At 37.4% G+C, this 23,729-nt stretch overlaps 1 protein-coding gene across 1 annotated transcript in view; it reads left to right on the forward strand.

The window, feature by feature from the left end:
• Positions 1-23,729, forward strand: part of DPYD (dihydropyrimidine dehydrogenase) — a 326,068-nt gene that overhangs the window by 128,262 nt on the left and 174,077 nt on the right. Inside the window, exon 9 of the mRNA XM_057373372.1 lies at positions 21,273-21,380. Coding sequence (XP_057229355.1) covers positions 21,273-21,380 — 108 coding nt within the window. The remainder of the gene's footprint in view (positions 1-21,272; positions 21,381-23,729) is intronic.

Consider the following 23,729-nt stretch of genomic DNA (forward strand, 5'->3'; position numbering starts at 1 on the left):
GCAAGCCAGAATACATTTAGCCTAAACCCAGATGACAGGTTGGTAATGAGGTAGTGATTGATGACCACTGCTTCCATATGAAAACCTGCTTGATATGCTTTGGGGGAAATGCATTGCTGGCTCTTTTTATTTCATTCCCTCTGTATTAGTTATTCTTACTATAGAGGAGTAGCATTGGCTGCTGGTTATTCAATCCTGGTTTCACTTTTGGATGAGAATTGAGTACTCAGCTGCGATTGTAGAARCACAGCCTGTACAGGCGCAGCTACATTTATATGTGATTCAAATCCTAATTTCAATGGATTTTTACAATTATCTCACCTTTGAAACAACCTGTAATACTAGGCCTTTGTAATGTTACGAATCTTTATGATTCACTTTCTAAATGACATTGCTTTCCCTTTTGATACAAAAAGCAAAACTTGGCTAAAAGGTTGTAACACATTGGTCAGGCAAACAGGCCTAAACAAAAGACTGCCTAGTCCTGTCGAATGCTTCCTTGCAAAGGCACTTTGCACTGCTTATTCAGATGAGGGGCAAACTGTAGTTCTGTGCACTAAGAAGGACATTTAAGCCCTGTCCTTCAGCCAGATTCCAGCCTGCTGTCTGGGTTAGCAATAAGAGGAGGAGGCAGCAGAGGTCTGTAGGGGTTATATCCATAGCTGTACCCACCCAGACAGAGTGGATGTTAGTTGTCCCAAAGCTGGAGGATAACTAATGGGATCACATTAAGGCCTGGTTAGAAATCACCYAGGGATGCAGCAAAGGGCACTAGGGCAGCATAAATATCTAATGTCAAAAGAGAATCATTATTAATGTTTTCCCAGGCAGAAGTGACTTTTGGTCAGGAAGGGGCGAGAAAGCTTGTCACCCTAACCAGAGCAATACTGCACTTCCTCAGAGCAAAAATGTGATCACGAAAAATTKGGATCAGTGGTAGAATCAAAAACCAGAATAAGGGGGTAGTGAAGCAGGGCTGGGGCAATTTCCATTCTTCTCCTGCTGCTTCCAGAGATGTAAGGAAAGTTTTCATGCCCTCTGGGGGTGAAGTGACTGACTGTTCRATAAGGAACCAATGCAATATTAGAATGGCTGATTTGTGAGGTGAACATGCACTGGACCCACATGAGAGAGTGTCTGTGACTGGGATTTGCTGATGGACCTTTATGGCAGGATAGATTTTGACCCTTTTGAGCAGGGTGAATGTCTTTAAGGCCAATTGAGGCTTGTCTGATAGAGCTGGACAGCCAGGGAACTGGACCAGTCATAGGATGTTTGGACTAGTAAGGATCTCTTTGGGCACATCCAGGGGTGCTTCTGRCATGACTACACAGAGGGGCAAATGAGCAGGCAAGTCAGGAAAGCACTGGGCTGCCACAATGTATGAACTGGTGGCAAGTGTGCTCACAAGGGGTTCGCTTGGTACTGCAGTTCATTGGGAAATTAATGTGCCTTCCTTTTTGCATGGCTGCTCAGTAAAACCTTTTTATCTGCTTGGGAATGGGTCCAGGAGTGTGCAAAGTAATCAGTAATGCCTGTCTGTAGAAGAGGGGTTTTGTGGGATTGCAGTAGTCAGCAGACACAAAATCAAAGGTCCTGTTGTCAGGTGCTGGGAGAAAGGACAGCAGCAGTGCACAGCTGGATTCAGATGTGCAGAGCAGAAGTTCATCTCTATATGCACAAATGCAAAATTATTATGACAGGAATCATCATCTGCTCTGTCTAGGCCATTTAACTCTCACAGAAGAAAAATTATCACTGTTTTTTCTTACTAAATCATGCCCCTCTGATACTTTCCTTCTTCTTGTGTTTTTCATGTTTCATCTCACTTGCAACCTTTTTTGCAAACCGCTGTTTATTGCATTTTAAGTTCTTTGGAAAACAGTATTCTTCTTTTTCTGTTTGGAAGGTACCCACATCCCACATGTTCAATACCAGAAATTATTATCTTTTAACTTAGACATTTGAACTTTTCATTCCTTTGGAACTTCCATTCCATAAATTCTTGTGTATAGGTATGGCATCCCCAGACAAGCATCCTGTGAGATGCAGAATTTGTTGATTCAAGTTTGAGTAAAAACACTGCTTTMTTATGAATGTTTTGAGTTTGTCAAAGGTTTACACTTATAAACTGTCCCTAATTGAGACGACCATGTTTTGTTGTTCACTGACCAGTGACGACGTGGAGCAGGTCCATTGATTTTTACCCTCTTCCTCRAAAGACCTTAGTTTTAACAAGTAGTGGCAAGTGAGGACATAGTCTTTCAGTGGAGATTAATGGCCATATGGTGTTGTTGCTTATACACTGGAAAGCTTAGTTATTTACTGTAAAATCTGACTCAAAATTCTATACGCAAATCAGAAACTCCTACTTGGTTTGTTTCCATAACAACAYACAAAACAACATCAATCACTTATAGTAGAGCTCCACACTCCATAATTAGGGATGCAGTTTTAAGAAGTGTGGGAGGAGTTCTGTAAAGTGTTTTTATGTTAAAAACAACATTAAGCCTTGTTCTCACAAAGGCTTATGCACAAACTTCACTTAACAGAATGTAATTAATTCCATTGGCTTTTATGGCTGTGTCTGCACAGCTCTGATGCAGCGTCTGGAGCGGCTGCACATGCGCTGCTCCGTGTCCTGTCTGAATGACTCGAGTGAGCAAGGTTTGCTCGAGGGCAGGCATGCTTTCTGGATAGGGAGCACATGTGGGGTTTGCCCCAACAGACACTGTCAGCTGACCACTTTAGCAGGCAGGGATTTCAGTATGAGAGTTAATGCTTGCTGTATGACAACGTATAACATTGGGGAAAAATTTTTTTCTGGATACCCAGAAAAAAACTGCTTAAAGCATTTTATTTTTTTTTTTTTAAATTGTAAAATTTGCTGTGTATCTTTTGAATACCAAATTTTAAGCCAATGGGACATCTACCATATATGCTATTTTTCACTGRTGTCAGGAGTATTCATACAGTCTCCACACTGTATTCACTATGGCAGGCAAGGACAGATGCTGCCATATTCAGCWGCTGCAGCATCACAACATCCTCAGTGAGGCAGTGCCACAGTCCCACTGATGCCTTGCAGTAATCTGCAGATTGGAACARGTCAAAATAATCAAATGCAAAGTACTACTTCTCTACTTACTGCTTGGCTAGGAAATGGGGGTGGTTGTGTGTGTTTGGATTTTTTGTTGTTGTTGTTTGTTAGTGTTTGGAGTTGTTTGTTTGTTGTTTTGTTTTCTTTTTTAAATACACATTATCCATATTTTAAAGAACCAACACAACGTGCTTTAAGTTCTGGCATTTTTGAGGCAATAACTAAGTTGTAACCATTTTCTCTAAAGCATCTTGTAGCTGACAAATCCCTTGGCCCTTAGGCAAGCTGTGTTTGAGTCTTGYTGCTTTCAGCTGCTCCAGACACAACACGTGGTGTGTGCCTGGGAAGGAAAGGCTGAAGGGGAAAGCCCTGAAAAAAATTCAGGGACATTTTAAAAAAGGCAGATAAATGGGAGAGAAGAAAATAGTAGAGAAATAGGAGACAAGAATTTCTACAGTGAAATGGAACTGAAAAARAATTAAGGAAATAAAAGGGAAGAAAAAGTAGAGAGGACACATAAACTGGGGAAAGAAAGGCAAATGAGRAAATAAAAGCTGAAAGATATGAGATTATCCATAAAGATGATAAAAATTGAAATGATTAAGATAAAACAAAAGCTCATATAGTTATTCTGGCGACTTTTTCAATAGTTTTATTTCTCTGATAATATAGATGTCTTCTTCAAAGAAAAAGAGCAACTAAATGGAATACGTGTTTTACTGAATTTTGATCCTTTCTTTTCTTTGTAAAATGTTGTTTGTCATGTATATGAAATAAGTAAGATCTAAAAAGAAAGTAGATCTAAAAAAAAWATATATTTGTATAAAAAACTCTCCTGAGTGGTCAGGTGCAGTAAGTTAAAARATAGGGAAATGTATGTATTCGGAGGATTTCTGCATCAGTTTTGATTATGTTTCTTATTCAACTCGACGAATAAGCATATTGTTATGTCAGTGAATATATTATGGGATTTTTTTTKRRRAAAAAACATAATTAAATCACAGCTAAGGTTGCTAGGTGACAGGTAAGAGAAGCTATATAATTAGACATGTCCAAAAAAAAGTCAAATAGTGGGAACTAGTAATGCTGAAGGAAGGTTGCCATTGTCTGTGCTGACACCAAATGACCATCTCATTCAAATGTGCAGTTCATTAAGGAGTCACCTCCCGCTCGGCTTCTGCAGCTGAGCTCTTGCTACTCTGTGTGGAGTCGGTGGAAACAGGGAGACTTTTAATTAAGTGTGAATTTTGATTTGCTCTCTGAATAACCCTTTGACAGCATATGATTCCTTGGTTTTTAATATTAGCAATCRCACGTGTTCCCAAAGACAGAGGCTGTAGCTGCCCTCTGATTCGTGTGAGTCCTTCTACCCCTGTCAAGCCTGCACAGGCTACTGCCAAAATAGCTATGAAATGGCACGGACTGGAGGTGTAATCCACCTCCTTAAAACAAGGAAGGGAAAATTGTTGCAAAAAYAAGCATTTTGCAATAATTAATAGATGTTGGAGGCTTGATTCCTGTCTCCAGTAATTGMGGAGCTCTCCAGTCCACAAGGCCTTTCAAGGATATTGCTCTCTTCTCTCAGCACCTTGATTCCTGTGTAGGGCAGGGGTGGTCTGGGTTCCTCAGTGCCCCAGGGGAAGGAGATGAGTGTTCAGACAATGCTTGCACTGGCATGGTTGGAGGTGGGAAGTGGTCTGCATGCTTCCTACACCATAAAGGTTTTGTTTCTGGAAGATCCACTCTTCAAGCCTTTTAAAATCCTACAGTGTGAATTTCCCAAGAGCCATCTCCACCTTGTTTCTGTTGGATGGTCCTCAGCAAATCACTTGAATTTCCTTGCACATCTGTAAAAAAAATGCAGGGATAAATGGTGATCTCTTATCTGGATCCTGGATATTTTGAGGATTGACTGTTTGTGTAGCACCTTGCAAATAGTAAGTGCTATTTGTTACTCTGGGTATCAAAATAACTCATGCAGCCAAGCGTAGAGCAAAGCTTGCTGTCTGCCTACCTGATTTGCATTTCTACATGCAATGAAAATAGGAAGGTGTTGCTATAATATCAATACCTGCATTTTATAAATTTTATGGCTCTTGCTACATAGTCAGAAATCCTGCATCACATCTGTTGTACATTTAATTACAAGGCTTCAGAAATTTCAAATATTCTGTTTTCTTCCTTTTTTCTTCACTGTCACGATAGCGTTGCATTTATGATAGCGTTGCATTTATGGCATCTTTTTGATGGCTTCATTTGCTGAGTGCATTGTTCTGTTAATTTCTTTCCAGGTGTTTAGTAGGATGTACAATTTACCCTTTATAATTATTTGTTCCCCCGTTCTGTAAAATTTATGCAATTAGGAATTTTGGTTTCAGCCCAGAGTTCTAAACTATCTGTGTAAATGATTGAATAAATAAATAAGTAAATAGCGAAATCCCCAAAACCTCTCAATAATACCTTTTTATCTTGCAAAGACTGCATTTAGAAACTGTTTCACTTCTTGCCCCTTCAACAGTTTCTTTATTCTGTTATTCTGAAATGTGGTTTAATTCATTAATTTTTGCCTGAGCTACGAGTCTGAAAATGGTTTGGTTTTGGTTTTTGTTTTCTGGTAAATTGGTGATAGAGATGAGCATTTAAAAAAAAAATCTGTCTGATATATAAATGTATGTCTGCTTAGCATTTAATTTCATGCTCAAGAGTTATYATAATCCCTCCCTCCGAAAATTGGAGGGCATGAGCTTTTGGAAGGACCTGTTCTTAAAGGGATGGAGCTGTATCTGTGCATGTGCTTGGTGATGCGATTGTCAGTGCAGGGTTAACAAACTTTCATCCCACATGCTATACCTTTAACATACAGATTTGATTTTGCATTTGAATGCATAAGTGAATACTTGTTTTCTATTTATATGTATACTATAATCAGAAATAAAGAATGCAGAATCAGAGGTAGACTTTGTTTTAGCRGGCGATTCTGTTTATGTGAGCTCCTCCTCACACAACTGTTGTTGTTGCTGAGGTTAATTAAAGTCATTCTCTTTCTAATTTTATATGTAAAGCAAAACTAATTTATAATTTAAAATACTGGTGTAAAAGGATKGGCACCATGTAACTGATTAGATTATGCTGCACTTCTGAAAGATAATATTATTGGCTGGACAGTGGATGTATAAACTGTGCTTTTCCATTATATGGTCGGGTTTTTATATGGACTTTAAAGAAGCTCTAGCACTGTGCAATGTCAATTGTAACCTGTTATAAAATGACAGGAGAAGTAGAACCACTGCTGTAACATGTTGCAAATATCAACTGTAGGCAGTGATATTTGAGGAGTTGTTTTTAAATGCTAACAACTAAAATCATCTGTGAATGGAAGAAAATTGTATTCAGTTTTTGGTTTAAAGTCGTCATCCTTATCCAACACTCCGATTTTCCAAGATTATTGAGCCATTTTGTTGAATGAGGCAAGGCAATTCCATCATTTACTCAGAAAGGGACTGTGAGTAGCAAGACGTGCTTTCTGCAAACAAGTATGCATGGYACTAATTAGAAGGATGGAAGGTGGTTTTGGAGTGAAGACATTTCAGAATTAGCTCTTGACCTTTGTGTGAGGCCTGTGTTTTCTATTTCTCCATGGCTGAGCTRTATTTCTTTGTGGTGTGGGTAGGGGAAGAAGGGGGCTGATTCCAGGTACACTGCCATGGGCTAGGGGAGCTCTGTAACTGATGGAAACATACCCGCGGTTCAGTTTCTATTTTCTRTGAGTGTCTGGTATCTGTGCCCTGATAGGGAATACTTTTCTTTTACCTATCTGTAGTAGTAGATTTTTTAAACCCCAGATGAAAAATTCAAAAATCTTTCTATGGCTTAGGACCTCAACCAGGGCATATTTCCTAGCATCGTGAAATAATTGGAAAGGACCTTTGGCGATGGTCTGGTGTAGCCCCCTGGCTCCGAGCAGGTTGCCTAGGACCAAATCCAGTTCTGAACATCTTGGAATACATAAGAATGCTTGCTCTGCAAGTCTCCTGGCACTCCTGAGGTTCTTTTCCTCCTCATCAGCGATGTACAGACATACAGATCTTTTGGCAGACACAGTGTGTGTCCCGAAGGTACTTAGGCCAAATCAATCAGAGAATTCAGGTGCACACCAAGGAAGGGCTTTGTTTGAAGGGCTGTGCTCAGTTTGGTCYGTAACACCTGTAACTGTGTTACAGTTAATGTCGGATTTCTGCAGGGAAACCTTTTTTCAAAACTTGATTTTGYAGTGAGTGCCTTCACAAATATCTCTGACTTGCACTACCCAGCTTGCCTGCAAATCCCTGCTAGGATTTTCTTCTGGCACATACGGAGTTACAAAAGACTTCCAATTTTGTTTCTGGATGTATTTGTGTTTAAAAATKTGTGTACTAATGTGAAAGTAAGCAAGTTTATTATCTTTTGCTCTTCTRTATTTTTGTTTCAACTCTGAACAACATGTTATCTATGATTACACTTTATAATTGCATATAATTATGTAATTATATCAATTTTTTTACTACTGTTAGAAGCTATTAAAAAAAGGTTTGGTGCTTTTTTAAAATTCAGTTTTATTATTACAATATTACACTGAAAAGTTGTTTCTCCTTCCTGCTTTGCACAGACAATATTTCTGGTCAAACACATGTAGATAGAACATAACAATTTTTTTAGCATAAAGGAATTGAATATATATAATTGTCTGCTTTCCCAATTTATTGATTAGCCCAGGAAAGTCTGATAGCTAACTGAGGGTTTCCAAACTGTCAAAATATTCCTTGACAAATTGATGTTGACATAATTGAAGYTGAATGTATTAATTTTGTCTTAGTGATCCAGAAATCAATGCATTTTAATACTGACTTTTCTCTGGGTTGGATCCAAAGAGCAGTGAAGGGCCTAATACTGTGAACAACTAAAATTTTCTTTCATTGTGCAGCTCTCAGCAGTTGTCAAATTGTGGTGAACGCATAGGTCTAATTAGGGACAGAGAGCAAAAGTTTCTTGACAGTGTGCAGAGATTAATATGTACAAAAAAAAAAAAAATTTAAAATTAGCTTGGTCTATGCTTATATGTCGGCATCATAGCATATCTCAAAGCCTTGGACAGTTTTGAACAAAAGTTACCTTTGAGTAACTTTTAGTTAGTTTACAGCAGCAAATCAATGTAATTCAGTAGACCCCCAAATAGTCTTTATTTCAATGAGCCTGTTTTTGTGACTCTCACGGAAATCTATTTTCAGTTTTTTTCTGATGGATTAATAGAAAAGCTGCATTTACTAGAACTGCCAAATTCTGTATTTGACAAGAAATTAAATCTGTTTTATAAGGAAAGAATAGCACAAACTGCATCTTAGATTTATGCTGGTGCCATTGGATTTAGGCACTTGAAAGCAATTTCAAGAGCATATTTGCATACAACAGAAACTGGTGAGCAAATTGAAAGTGCTGTTTAGGATTCATAGAGGAACAAAATGCGTATTCCATCTCTGCCATAATTTGTCTTGAGGTTTATGAAATAATTTTTCATCGGATTAAAGTAATTAAAGATACAATTTGCTATTTAATAAACAATGTGTTTTGTAACTTCATTAAAGATGCTGCCTTTCTTAATTGTAATGGTCCAAAAGGTTGTCAGTGAACTGTACATTAACTGCAGAGATAATAATGATTTTATATGCTAATAATTTTTAAATTAATAACTCAYGTAGTTTTTCAGCCACACAGGGAAAATAATTTACATTCTTAAATCTTACTTTGGTATTAACCACTTTACTTGGGGAGAGTGGATATCCTTGTATAAAATGTTCATTTGTTTTACATTAGTACTAATGCAAGCATGTAGGACCCACTGGTGTGAAAGGATTAAAAGCAGCAGCATTAGACAAGCATGAACATTTCAGAGAGAAATTGCTTGTTAGAGGGTCCTGTTGGGACTTTCTATTTATTGATCTTGTTTTTGTTACCATTTGAAACTCTTTTGGGAGGGAATCTTCTTATTGTAGTACTGCAAATACAGAAATGTGCACCTGGCAGRCATTGAGGATTCATGCTCACTCCTTGGTAAATCTGTGTGCCTTGGTTGGCACTGGCAYGGGTTGGATGCCTTGTCAGAGGAAACGTGCTCCCTTGGGATTGTTTGCATCATCACTGCAGGTAATTTGAGGTGTCTCCTTTTAACTTTCTCACATCTCTCTGTCAGAGCCATTTCTTCCTGGACTGAAAAGGGGACATACCGYCCTACCTCACTGATGCTTTAAGTATCACAGAAATTTATTGCTTAGCATAAGAAGTATAAATTTTCTACTTTGAATGTCTTACTTCCTCACCAAAAGAAATTTAAGAGGAGGTGGGGATCTTCTGTGCATGCCTGTGCAGGTATCTGCACCTACAAGCCAAGGGCTTGACCCATGATCTTCAGTGACCGTGTTTCACTTYGTATTCCTGACTGCTGGTCATTGAGAAGGCATTTGGAGATGTGCAGCACCATTTCTCTGCCTGTTTTCTAGACAATAGCCTTACAGCATCTGAGCTTCAACTGCATTATATTTCTGACCTAAAGTCTCAGGTGTAGTTCCCTGTCAGCAGTATGGGAAATGCCCAAGGAAAAWGCAGGCACTTGATGAAAATGGTGTAATTAGTTAATAAAGACAGTCTGTCTTCAAGTAAAATTTTATATGAAATGCTACATATGCTGTTGTTGAGAAAGGAATTCAGATTTAATTAATAGATAAAAAAACTTTAGACAATTAATTCTTTCTTCCTGTCATTTATCCATACTCAGAATAGGATCTGGTCAAAGTATGAACTTCTTTAGTTATTTCCAGTATGTGCAAGTGTGAAGGGGTAGCTGTGCAGTTGTTCTAATGTTACTGAGCTGATCTACTTGTGCAGAAGAATATCAGATTAATAGAATATTTACATCAAACTCCTTGCTACRTCTGCTTTTAAAAGGAAAGACAGATAAATATGTGCTTAATGATAAGGACATTGACGTGGAGGGGCTAAATGACCTGAGTGGGAAAGCTCATTGACCTTCCAGCATGTTACAAGAATATCATATTTGTTGCAGGGTATTCTCTGCTGACACATTGTGTGTGACAATCTGAGAAGATAAAGCCTCTGATGACACGTACTTATTATTCACCTGCAATTATAAAACTGCGTGTGCTTTTCTTCATAATTGATAGTGAACACTGGAGCATAATCATGTTGAAAGTGTCTCTTCAGAATGTTGCTTTAAAGAAATGAGTAAGAAAATCTTCTCAAATGTTTTGATAGATGATTCATGGCACTGGAGCTGCTGATGAGGAGCCAATATAGCCAAGTCTATAAATATGCAGTTACGAGAACTCTGGAAACATGAATTCTGGTAGTGTGACAGATTCAAAAAGCACTTTTTCTACTGGAGTAGGTTTCTAAAGTTGCTCTCTTCTTGTTCTACATTCAGATGCCATTGTCTAATTAGGCTAATTGGCTGGCAAATTTGCCAACTTTTAAATAAAATTAGTTTGGAGGTGAGAGAACAAATACCATCAGAAACCTGATTTATTCTTTCTTTCCATAATAATTGTTTCTTTTTAACTGAGCAGAACTTGGCTTTATTATTTCTAGGGAATTTCTGTTAATTTACTGTATATGACGCATTTCCAGAAGAAATTAATATTGGCAGTCTGTTCATAAACCTCTAAGCAAAGTAATCATAATGGAAAGACTGACCTCCACCTTACCTGGCGGTAATGGATAAAGCTTTAGCAAATAACTGTTACCTGATGTTATTTTAACAAAATCAGCTCGCCTTAAGTCAGTGCATGTGCATTTTCCCATGTTTCACATTGCTTTTGAAGATCCAGAATACACTGAGGGTAATGAGAACGAATGAGAGCTGAGATGTGCTCTTTCCTTGAACTGCTGCTTGTATTAAACCYGCAGCTCCTGTGCAAACCTGCAAATCTATAACATCCGTTTCAGATGAATTCGGAAACAAGGGGCTGCGTTCTTTTATTCTTGGTGCAGAGATTAAAATTGATCACAGCAGGCACAAGGGAGCAGATTTGAGTATCACAGCTCAATGTGGTTAACGGGGATAGCACACACGGCTTCTGTGCTGCTTAACTGTACAGGTTACAAATATTATTGATTGCAGGGGTCGGGGGAGGCTGCAGGGAGGGCATGTGGATGGTGCTGTTTGGTGATTTTTAAGGGAAAAGAGCTATGGACTCTCATAGCATCTGGGACAGGTACAGTTTAAATCTGACAAATGGAGATTTATGTTTGTGTGAGCTGGCAAAGCCCTTCAGGTAGAAATAATAAATGGAAATTTGATAGGATGGGGTTTTTTTTTTATCATAGGTCAAATATTGTGCTGTAGAAAAAGGGGAAAAAAAGATTTAATTATTGCCTTTACATCAGAATGCACTGATGATAGGTTTTCAGCTGTAAATCTGTGTTGCAGGATAATGAATAACATTTAGAAGTCTTTTCTTGTGACATAATTTTAAAATATATGTAGATATGGTTTACCTGAAATGATTAAAAAATGCAGCATAGGTGGAACAGTACAGGAGTARTTACTGAATAAGTTTTATTGCATTTTTTGTTCTTTCATGTGGACATAACCAGTATATAAATATACTAAAATGTAAGATAAGACAATATAATACATTAACAAAGAGCAAAAAATAATTGTTTCCTATATTTAAATTTAATGTAGAGTGGTAATTATTAATTAGCTTTTGGAAGACCTTGCTGAATTACATTGAAGAAGAACTTCTACATATGAAAAAAAGAAAAGATGACTCCTTGTAATGTTTTAAAGATTGGAATGACCAGAAAGTGCTGTATTTTGCAAGTATTACTTGGCACGTGGGGTTTTCTTGCTGGAGAAGTAAGTTTTTACAASTATTTCATATAGATCCAGTTACACSGGGTGCAAAGCTGTGATTGACTCAGCCTATTGTTCCATTGTCAGTACATTGAAACATAACGGGAGCTATGGAAGCAGTGTGCAACAGAGGAATAGTTGTGGGTTTAAGACAAATGACTGTAGTTAGATACWTCTGTGTGTTTTTACTGCTCTATTTCATCAAATTTAGGAAATATTATAAAACTCAGTGTTTGGATTTGTAATCCAGGTACCACCTATTGGCTATAATATTCCTAATACATGAAATATGCAGGTTGATTTTACTTAGTACAAGTTGATGTTGACTCAGTRTACCTCATTGCAACTTCCTTGCTGTACAATGCCTGAGATCTGACAAAGGTGATATTCCAGAAAATTAATGACTTAATTACTCGTCATATCATCCTGCAGGATCWATTTGCTGCCTTTGATGTTTTGGTTTTTTTCAGCTGTTGCTTTGCAATAGTATAGAGGCCTAGTATTTTTTTTTTTTTCATGATGCCAACTAAGTACTTGTGGGTTTTTCTTTGTGAGTGTTTATCATCACATTTTGCTCTTATTTTATYTATTCCCCTGTGTATTTATTGTATGTAGCCTCTATTGATCAGCTTTTCAAGATTTTTTTCCCCCATGTTTCAGAATGAAAAATTAATACAAACAGATATTTTCTATGCTAAAATTTGATTTTCCCTTAGTAWGTTTTCATTTGCTTAGATTATTTCAATATACCAGCATGATTGCTTCTAAACAGGGCATATTAGACAGTTAAGTTATAATGAGTCTGCTTGGGGAAAGATGTTGTTTCCACTGCAAAACAGGTATTGTAGTATTTTCTSCTTTCTTTTTAGGAGTCTGTTACTCCCAAGCTCACCATCCCGTTTATTTTGCCTTTGCTTCCACACATTTGGATTTTCTATACTGTATAAAAATCACTTTACTGTGACATACGGTTTCTGAGATGATAGATTTTTTTGTGTGTTTCCGGTTACTGCTAGACAGTCCTTGAGGAGGTGATCTTGCTTCTGTGGCCACTTCAGCARTGTTTACTGAGCACGAGTAAGCACTGGGACCAGTTTCTTTTCCTCTGGAGTGGTGCAGCACATCACACTGGCAAATACTGTCTGGCTGGTGCCTGGAGGAAGCACAGCTCCCTGCTTTTCCTTTGGCAGGTTACTGCTAGGGAAAAACTTGCAGAAGGAAGAGGGAAAGGAACTGACAACATGTGTGTGTCAGATCTGAAACTTCAGCGTCCCTSGTTCAAGAATGCTCCTGAAAAATGGCAGCTCAAGTTCATGGTGGGAAGTGACCAAATTCCAGTCAGAACTAAAAATCCAGCTTAGCTCTTTTCTAAGCAGACTGGAGCAAGCTCTGCTCCTGGAATGATGCATTCTTGTGGGAGAGATGGATTGGACTCAGACTGCTAAACGCATTTTCGCTAGTGACCTTTTCAAATTTGTCGCCAGTATAATAAATGCTACCAAGATGTCTTAAGAACGGTTTGCAGCAATATTCCACTTTATTTTTTACAGCAGATGTTTCTTCAGTTACTCTGTATTACAATTTACAGAACTCTTATGTTCTACAAATCAAGATTCATAGCAAACTGTTTCAGTGCTTTAAGTCCTGCAATAAACAACASCAGGCAGAGCAGAACCAGAGGGAAGGTAAGCAGACTTTCTGCATTCATCCTTCTCCATGATAAGGTTTACTTCATAGCAATCTTCACATTTCAGCAAGTCCATTCASCAGGGCTACCAGCTCACTTGCTAGTATCCTCAACTTGATTATTTCAAATATGAGGGACATTTGTATCAGTTCACAAACACAGAAGAAAGGCCAGAATAACTTTCTGTTTCTTAATTTAGGAATCTTTATATGTATTTCCATTCTTTATATGTTTATCGCTTCTTCTAGTGTGTCCTTTGAAGAATTATGTTTTCAAAACACTTAATGATACTGTGTGCTTCAGTTCTGAGGTATGCATTTTAAAAGAGTGCTTTCGGAGGATAAGTGCTCAAARTGTTGAGTTCAAAATCTTCATGGTGCTTAACTGCATAAGCAGATAATGAGATTCTAAAAATTACTACATAATTTCTCCAGAGCTTTGTTTTATTGTCTTGAAACACTGATTTTTCATTAAAATATGTTATTTTAGTCATACTTAAGTGTTACCCCATAAAAACTCAAAGCACAGGTCCCATATGTTGACCATAATAAAATTAAAAGCAGCAGTTAAGATAGAGGTAGGCTGTGGAGGTAGGCTAAATCCTTGATTAAAGCTGGTCTGATTACAATAAAATCAAATTAGGGGTGGACTCTATATTTGATGGGGCTAATGAGTTATGGTTCACCTTGGTGAACTAATGTCATTTTGGTTGACATTAGGGGTCGGTCTGGTCTGATCATGGAATCACTGAATGTTGTGAGGGCAGACCACAAGGCTGCAGTGTTTTGAATTTCATGCTCAGACAGATAACACTGAGTGTGTTGCCATAATCCTAATTTCCATCACTCACATGATWGGTTCTGAACTCTGCCTGTGATTCCCATCTGTGCTTCCTGATGCCTAGCTCGTGTGAAATTTTGGTTATCTCTAAACAGGGCATGGACAACTGGTACTCAAAGAGAAATTGGATTATAAGAACAAATTTAGTTCTAAATAATCGAACTCCTTCATTCCTATTGTGTAAATACCATTTGCAAGAGTTCCAATACTTGTCTCTGCCTAATTTAGCAACAAAGTAAGGTGTGTTTAGAACTAACATTGCTCCCAGRTTCAACTGCTTACTCAGATGTGTTTAAAAGACTTGGTACAGATAGAGCTGTTGAGTTTATAATGCAGTGCAGCAGTTGTGCATGGCTCATGTTGGTAGATGTGAAGGGTATTTTCATATATGTTGTACACAGTGTTCATTCAAACTTGTGGGTAAGAGAATGCTAACCCTGGTGTAGTTCTTTTTCCCTTTACTTTTAATTTTCTATGAATGAGGCYGTTAGCCATCAGTAGGGAATTACTCCTAAAAACCTCACAAGCATACCTATTCCAAAGAAAATAAATCATTAATAAAAATACAGAAAAGAAGCAGTTATATTACAAAATTAATCTACCAGGCTTACAGAGAAAACAAATTTGAAGGAGCCACCTGCTGTGGAGATGAGGCAGTAATCTCAACAGCAGGAAATAAAGGGAGAGAGGGAGAAAATACAAAAGCATAGACATTAAAAAAGTAATTAAAACACTTATCTCCATCGACATACATATCAAACAAAAAAAAAAAATTACCACCTAGAAAACATACTCTATTGAACTTCACAACAGGAAGCAACAAAGCTGTCCCCATAAAAAAATATCCAACAAAACGAGAGAGATTCTTTAAAAATATGAGCCTCAAAAGTATTTGCTAAAGTGTTAATCACTAATGGACTGACCTTGAGAAAAGCTGAGCAACTGCAGAGTATTTGCAACTTTTTTGAAATAATAGATGCCGTTATCAAACCTTTAAAAATTTAGAGAGAGTAACTCTTTAGACCCCAGTGGTTGTCTGCTCCATGCATGGTGAGTGTCATAGCATGAGTTGCAGTGGTGAGTTTAGTATGATCAGCTCTGTGGCACAGCTTGAGAACCATATTTGGACTATGTATTTTGATATAGTTCATTTCTAAATTGTTGTGCAGTCTTGATCCATGGGCAGCTATGTTGGCAATAMGGATATGAGTGAATGTAGAAGCAAAGAGGTACTGCACATCTCACTGGATGAAGTAGTTTCTGTCATGTCTAGGAAAAWCTGTAAATCTGACAGTTAAGGAAGTTCACAGTGTCAGTGTTATTGTTTAAGAAAGTACTTTAATACCTAAACTCACACTCCAATTTATACATATCATCGATTGTGTGACATTAAACTGCTTCATATACATGGCTTTTAGTCTCCAGTTCCCCAGCCCACAAACGAGACTTATTGAAGAAGATCAGAGCATTCAGAAATACTAAAGCAGTGCTTATGTGCTTGGATTTTACTGTGTGCTGTGTACCTTTGTAGTCACAGTGTAACCATATGGCACCTGTAGCTGCAAGTCTCTGGGCAAGTGGAAAATGTCACCAGACTTGCTACATCTGAAATATTTTTGTATGGGAACACAAGGATTAAATTGGGACTCTGAGTGTGTAAAAAGGAGGGATAGGAGACAGAATGGTGCTTTTCTGTTAATTCAAAAGGACCCTTTCCCAAGACAAATGGTGGATTTAGAATTTACTTTCAGAGGGCACTTATCTTAGCTCTGTATCTACTTTAGCTAATCCTTTTAAGAAAATTTAAAAAAAAAAACCCATAAACAAACTTCGTTAACAAAAATAATTTATCAGACAATATTACTTCTCTAAAATTCACATCAGTCTCTGGTCATCAGCRTTCCATGACTCCTTTGCCCAGGACACTCCTTTGAAGGGCCTAAGGTGCAGAATTGTTGTGCTCAAGTTTCTTCTGCTGAGCAGCCGGTGGGGCTCAGCTTGTCTGAGCTTGGCCTCTCAGATATTATTTCAGAAGACTTGCATTGCCACCGGATCAGATATAAAGATAATCAATCATGTGTTTCTTCTCTCCAGTTCTATATATTATTTTTCTCCTCATTCTGTGTRTTACTTACAGTTAAAGGCTTTACACCCAATCATAAGATTTCTGGTAATGAAGGCTGTGAAGGACAGAAGAAGGGTTTTCCTTGTAAATGTGATTTTTCAAAATGTGGTTTAAGTCTGAAAGAGAAGCATGGATCTGGTAAAAGGTGGAAAGATGTCCTTGCCTTCTAACGTTCTAGCTCCATGTGTGTATGGCAAGAGAACATTAAAAAAGTCTGWAAATTGGTGAATGGGGTTTGATGTTGGTTTTGGCTTTGTTATTTTAAAAGATAAGAAAAGGAATGTGCATAGTTACCCAGTGCTCTAGTTGGTTTYGTCCCTGTAGGCTACTATATATTTACACTTCACCTTCAGCTCAGTTTTTTTTTCTTTTCCTTTTGTCTGGAATTGTGTTCTCAGTCAGCTGCCAGTGAAATCCACATTTGACCCTTATCAAGGATGAGGGCTAATTTTKTATGTCAGTTATTAAGAACAGTTGAGAAGTTCATTTGAAACTGCAAATTTGCCCAGCCATGACAGATTTAAGTAATCCAAACAGTAAGTTCAGGCTCAGAAGCCTACCTGTTTCTGGTGAGTGGGGATTTGATCAAAATAGACGATAAATATGCAATGCCTGTACTCTTGCTTCAGTTTCCCTCTCCAGACTGGCTGATAGTTACAGTAGCAGCAGACTTAGCTGATTGATGTGTTGAGRTGCCTGGATTTCCTTGGTGCAGCAGCCGAATGGTGCACTGCTCTGCAAACCAAGCCCTTACATTGTGTGTGCATCATTCTGGGATATTGCCTTGTGTTTCTGACAAGCTTACTGTCATCATTAAGCAGTTCRTATCTCAGCTGGACTAGGGAGTTGTATCTAAATTTTCTTTGAAAGGRGACAATGGACGTAACACTGCACATTAAGAAAATGGCCATCCATCAGTATTGTGAGAACAGAGAGTACAAAATCTTGTTAGGAGGCAGATGATGTTTTTTCTAATATATATATATTTACACATMTATATTTATATGTATATTTAAAGGATGTAAAAATGGTAAGTTACAGTCCGTTTTCCACAGCCATTACTATAGTGGCTGATGACTTTGGAAGGTGTGAGGTGTGTCACACATGGGAGAGACTTTGGTGCCGAGGTATTGCACACTGGAGAAGGGGTTGTGGGGATCAAATGAAGGAAAGAAGCAAAGACAGCCTTACAACTAAGAGAGTTGTGATGCTTACTGAGAGATAGCTGGAGCATCTGGAGATGGAAGGCAGAGCACAGCAAAGCAGAGGGTCAGCAATCAAGATGAATTGCTTTCCATGCTGCTCCTGACCCAGATTGGGACTGTCTAGGTTAGCTTTTGCAGAGCTGAACTAGATCTGTCATGCAAGCTGTTATTTTCACAATGTTTCTACTTTCTCTATTCTTAGTAAATGCAGTTTTCCACAGCCCATGAGGCTTCACTGCGTGGTTTGGGTATCAGTTGCTTCAGAAGCTTCCTGGCAGCAGCAAGCAAAGGAGCTGAGGCTTCAGGAAGTGCAGGGAGATGAGGGGCTGGGCACATCCCTCTGCTCCTATTAGTGTGAGATGGGAGATGCCTTTCTAAGCTGCCTCCTCTCAGTTGCCCTTCAAAAGGGTTGTTCTTCAGTGCAGGGGAAGGAAATAATTGTTAACACTGGATTTTGAAACAGGTTATTTAAAGACACAAGATGTGGAATAGTGATAGATTGTTTCAGAATAAGAAATACCAAGTAAAAAATAAAAAAAATATTTTTAGATGGCTTGGAGGCCGATTTGGAGAACACAGAACTGACTTCCTTGGCTTSAGCCTAAAAGCCAGGGAAAAGACCTCATCTTTTTCTAAGCATTTTTTCTTGGGTGGCTCTTGGCTATTTTGTACTAGAGTGCGAATTCCCTTTTTCTAAAGGATCTCTCTATGATTTTTTCTTCAAAGGGTATTTCTCTTGGTTCATTATTTTGACCTAAATTGTGTCTTTCATAGTTGACTGTTTTTTAAAAACTTTTATATCTTCTGTAAAAATATTTGCTCAAAACTCCATTTTTCCTCTACAGCTGGTTGTTTTTTTATTTTTTTTTTGTTAAATATTCTCTCTCCCAAGAGGCTGTTGGCTATTTATCAATATTTGATCTCTCTGTAAAGCATACTTCTGTGGGATGGTTGTTTATTATGAAATGGTCTCTAAAGTGAATCTGTTTTTGATCTCTTTCTCTCTCTGCCTTGGTCTGGCTCTTTCTTAGCAAGCCTAGTGGCTTTAAGAAGTACTCAATTTCTCTCTGTTAGCAAAAGTAAATGCAGTCATTAAAATGACAAATACTAAACAGCAAAAGGAGRTGAATCAAAATCCGGTACAAGTTCCAGCAGGTGCTTAGCAAAGGACTTGAATCTCTGCTAAGTGTTTATAAGTATAAAAGAAAAAATCCCCTGCATTTCCTCCAAATGTAAATATCACAAAAATGTTTTTCTGAGAGTTTTCGGCAAAATGAAAGTAGTAAAATAAATAGCAGACAATGCCATGTGTATTGACTACCTCTTTGGCAGTTGTTAGGTCATGTCAGCCAGGCTAAACATTATTGAATCCAATGAATTCTTAATCCAGCTCCTTTGATTCCAGTGATACCAAACTAATGATGAACCTGGACAATGAACACTGCAACATTTCCTTTATTGTACTCTTTATTCAGCCTGTGGGAGCCAAATTACTGATGCTGYTGGAGACAAAATAGTTTTCATTAGGAAATGATAAAAGCAGAAAAAATACACGGGAAAAAATATTTGGGAGGATTTCTCCTTGTGTTTGAATGAGGACACATATTAGGTAGAAAGGAAATTATCTTTAWTGCAGGCTGCACATCTCACTAATGACAAGAGTGTTTCTCCCAAGAGTAAGCTGAGGCCCCTGAGTTGGTTTATGATATCTCAATGAAGTGGTTGCATTACTTTGTCCTCTGCCTGCAGGCAGTCACCGAGAGCTCCCTCTGAGGTGCTGTTCTTGCCAGAGATGATTTTGCAATATATACATAGAGGAGAATCTATGCCCTTTTAAAAATAGTTTCTTTAATGCATTTTACATATTGTACTTTCAATAGCACTAAGTATTTCTGGCAGCCTCTTAAGATATCCATTATTCATTATTCATTAGCTGAAATTCCAGCCTACCCAGAAAGTACAGCATTCAAAGGTCTCGAAGTTCAGGACGTGCTAGTATTTTTTAACCTTATTTTTCTCAATATCCAGCTATAGATCACTGTTGGTTTTAAAGTGTGGTGTTCAGCAACTGAGTCATGATTTTTCTTTATAAGTAGAGATCAAATTTCAGGATTTTTTTTTATTTGCACTTTGGCTTGTAAGCATTTTGAATTCACTTAGAGTATATTTTGTTTTGCTTGATTGAAAATATTAAATCCAATTTATTTTTTTCCTAATATTATAGTAACTTCATTCAGAGTTTTAGAGGTTTTGAAATCTTCCTTTATAGGTAACTCATGAGAAAGTACTAATTTTTCTCTTTACTTAATTCTGGTCTTATGCTGTAATGAGACAGATTTTTGCTGCTTAATTAATATAAAAAGATCCCGAACTTTGCCTGCTTGGAAGAKCACTCCTCATATCTCATTCCTTAGATGCTACAGTAGCATTACTGTAGATGCTGACATTGTGGTGTGTTTAGAGTTTTCCAGTATGTCTCAAAGAGCAGAAATATCAGGCTGCTGCCACCCATGCCTGAGAATGGAGGGAACACAGATTGSTTTGCATGCTTCAGTTCTTCCTGCTTGCTCTGAGGATTCCCCAGTGTTTTCTTAGAARAATTGTTGACATTTACTCCATTTCACTATGTAATTATTAATTAGCACACTTTTGATAATATTATGGGGGTTTAGATGTAAATGTGAAAGTTGAGTCTGTTGAAAATGCCCTGATAGATCACTGCATTTGCATGAATAAAATGGTTTAACTGGTGTGTCAGCTGGGCTGGCTTTTTGTGCAGTCCAGACTTTCACACAGCAATGACATGATGTTCTTTGGTAATTGGAGGATGCATTTTGCTGCTTTCTTTTAACTGAAAGGTATTTGTTCCTATWAATAGTTGTGAAGTAAATCCTTGTGTGTATCCTATGAATTCTGTCTAAATGTGTGCTTTTAATAATTAGGAATAAATGTGAGCCAATCAGGACTCCCAGGTTTTSAGAAAATAATCAAGAATGGTAAAAAGTGATGGCTTACAAATACTCACAGATCAGATCTACAACACTGCCATTTGTCCTCCTCCCCTCAGCAGTTAAGCTGTTTGTTACTGCCTCATTTGTATTACCTGTTTTTGCACCCTGTTCCCTCTAATCCTTTCCTCTGCATTTGTTTTCTTATGAGTTATTCGAGTGCACACATTATCGAGCAACCTGATTTTCAAGTGCCTGTACTGTTAAACAATCACCAGTTATATAAGCTGCAGACTACAAATGTGAAACCACAGTCATTTGTGRTATTCTTTTGGAAACATCTAAGGGTTTGTAAGTGCTTGTATTGATGATGTTTTTGAGAATGCGTGTGTAATTCAAAATATATATTGGTTGTTAAAATTTCCTGTGTAATTCTGATGTACCATAAAATATCTGTTTTAGGTTTGCCAGAACCAAACAGAGACAGCATATTCCAAGGACTGRGAATGAATCAAGGATTCTACACATCTAAAGACTTCTTACCTTTGGTAGCAATGGCAAGTAAACCAGGTGTGTGKGACTGTTCTTGTGGTAATCCCATTCAAGAAGTCATTAGTTAATCATTAGTTCAATTAAGTCATCAGTTGTTAATATATCCAACTGTCTGGCTACACAGCAGCACATCCAGTTACAAAGTGCCTTCCACTGAGTAAGTCTGGAACAGGCTTTTCTCTGGGTGAGTGGCAGCCTCAGGAGCATGGTCACAGGAAAGTTGGTCCCAGAGATTATAAACTAAATAATCATATATACAAATCTAAACAGATGGAAAATAATTTCCCTTAATAAGTTAGTTTGTTATTTTGAATTATAGTCAAAAGATGACATAAGATTCTCATTGGTATAATGTATCTTGATAAAAACAGCATATATAAGATAGTCTTGAAAGAAGGTGTTTCTGACCTGTACAAGCAGCTGATTTGTMGATTTTTGGTCAATTCTTTTACTTGATCCCAAGTCACGTGCTGCAGCTTTTACAGACACATTTAAATCAGTACTAGTTCTTTATTCAATGAAGTTGCAGTCTAAGACTCAGGRCAACAGGACTATGACAGGAGTTAATAATAAAATGCTCAGTTCATAGGCACCATATGCAGTCTTGTTTTATGCTTTTACATCTTTATTTGAGCACAGAGATGGCTGAGTTTGCTTCCCAAGGAGTATAGCTGCTCTCAGTGCCCCTGAATATGAACTCATAAGCCCCAAATATGTAATTTCTGTGCCACATTTCTTGTAGATGGTRTAGATTCCCCAGACAAAAAAAGAAATTAATGTACAGTTTTTAGTTAGGACAGAATATGGTATTTTACATATGACTTAATGTAACTTCTTTTATCTAAAAACTGATTTTCATTTGCGTATTCAGAAATTTCTTTTAGTGTTACATAGGATTGCCCACTTATTTAGTAGACTGTTCTTAAACTGTTTAGTAGACTGTTCTTAGACTGTTGAGGAATATATATTCTGTGGCAGATTATTCTGCCTRTAAAAGTAAAGTTTATTACTCCATTTTATACAAAATGGAGTAATAAACTCCAAATATGAAATATTTTAGAAGTGAAATTCTGCATCCCATCTGTCCCATCTCTCTGCTGTTTTCATCAAATGCTTRTTTCTGTCTATTTTCTTAAGCTCAAAGTAATGTTAAATTATTTGGGAGAAAGGGGTGAGCTTTTGCATGTTTTTTTTGAAGACAGAGATGTTTAAAAATATGACAGATTGAGAATATGCAATGCAATACATTAATAGATTAACAAAGAAAAAGTAAATTCTGCAATACAATCCTCTTTTTAATCCATTTGACCAAAAATACTTTGTCGAATTGTGAAGATATGTAGTACTTGTGAACTGCAAGTCACCTGCCTGCATGAGGATACTGTGATCCACATCTTTTAAATATTACAAAGTAGCACTCTTGATTTGCTAGCATATGTGATGATATTTTTTAATATTAAATCTACAATGAGAAAAAGGCTGAACTTGGAAGAACCTTTCTTTTCTGATTGACAGTAATAGATAGCTCTTTGGTGTTGTCTGTTAATTAGCATGGTCTCTCTTACTTTATTTTCCTAGTGTCTGTCTGTAGCTGTAGCCACCTCTTGCTCTCTAAGGCATGGAATTTTAAAATAAAATACATACCTACTACATCCTATTCTATCCTCCTTTTTTCACTATGACAGTTAGCTAAATAATAGACATAATAGACTTATTCACGGTAAAATGCATATTCTGCCTGCTTATTAATTCTGAATGCCACTTGTTAATATACTTTCCTCCAAAAGAGGTTCCCCTTGCAAATATATAATGTGAATTTACCTTGGGAGCGTGTTACCAAGAGCAAAGTGTGCTGCTGTGACTGATCCCTTTTAGACTCGTACTRTAATGGCACTCTGAGCTGCCAGTCCCTGCTTCACTTGTGGTTTATCCACTGCTCAATTTGTATGAAGTATTAAGGTAATAAAAAATAAATGAGAGACGTTTAGAGAGAATTTTAGACTAAGAATCCTATTAAATAAATAGTAAATATGATGTCATATACATGGGAGGGAAATTATAGCATTTGCCATACATTAAGCATTTTYCAAATGGAGAGAGAAGTGTATTAGGATGTTGTTTCTCACTCTGATTATATGTCTTAATTACAAGCATTGTTTACTTCAGTAGTATTAGTATTCCATAATTGCATGTGAAAATCTGCTATAGTAGGATACTTGAGTTAAAGCACAGTGGTGAAATGTCCACCTTGGTGCCTCCTAACAAAACTGTCCCAGGCTCACTGAGAGTATAGCTTTGTATTATTTATGTCATTATTTTTCAAGTTACAATCATTTGCRTAATCAACTGTTAGTTGTACTTAAACAT

Source organism: Malurus melanocephalus, unplaced genomic scaffold (assembly GCF_030028575.1).
Source record: "Malurus melanocephalus ecotype Western Australia unplaced genomic scaffold, MMel_1.1 scaffold_8, whole genome shotgun sequence".
Taxonomy (NCBI): Eukaryota; Metazoa; Chordata; class Aves; order Passeriformes; family Maluridae; genus Malurus; species Malurus melanocephalus.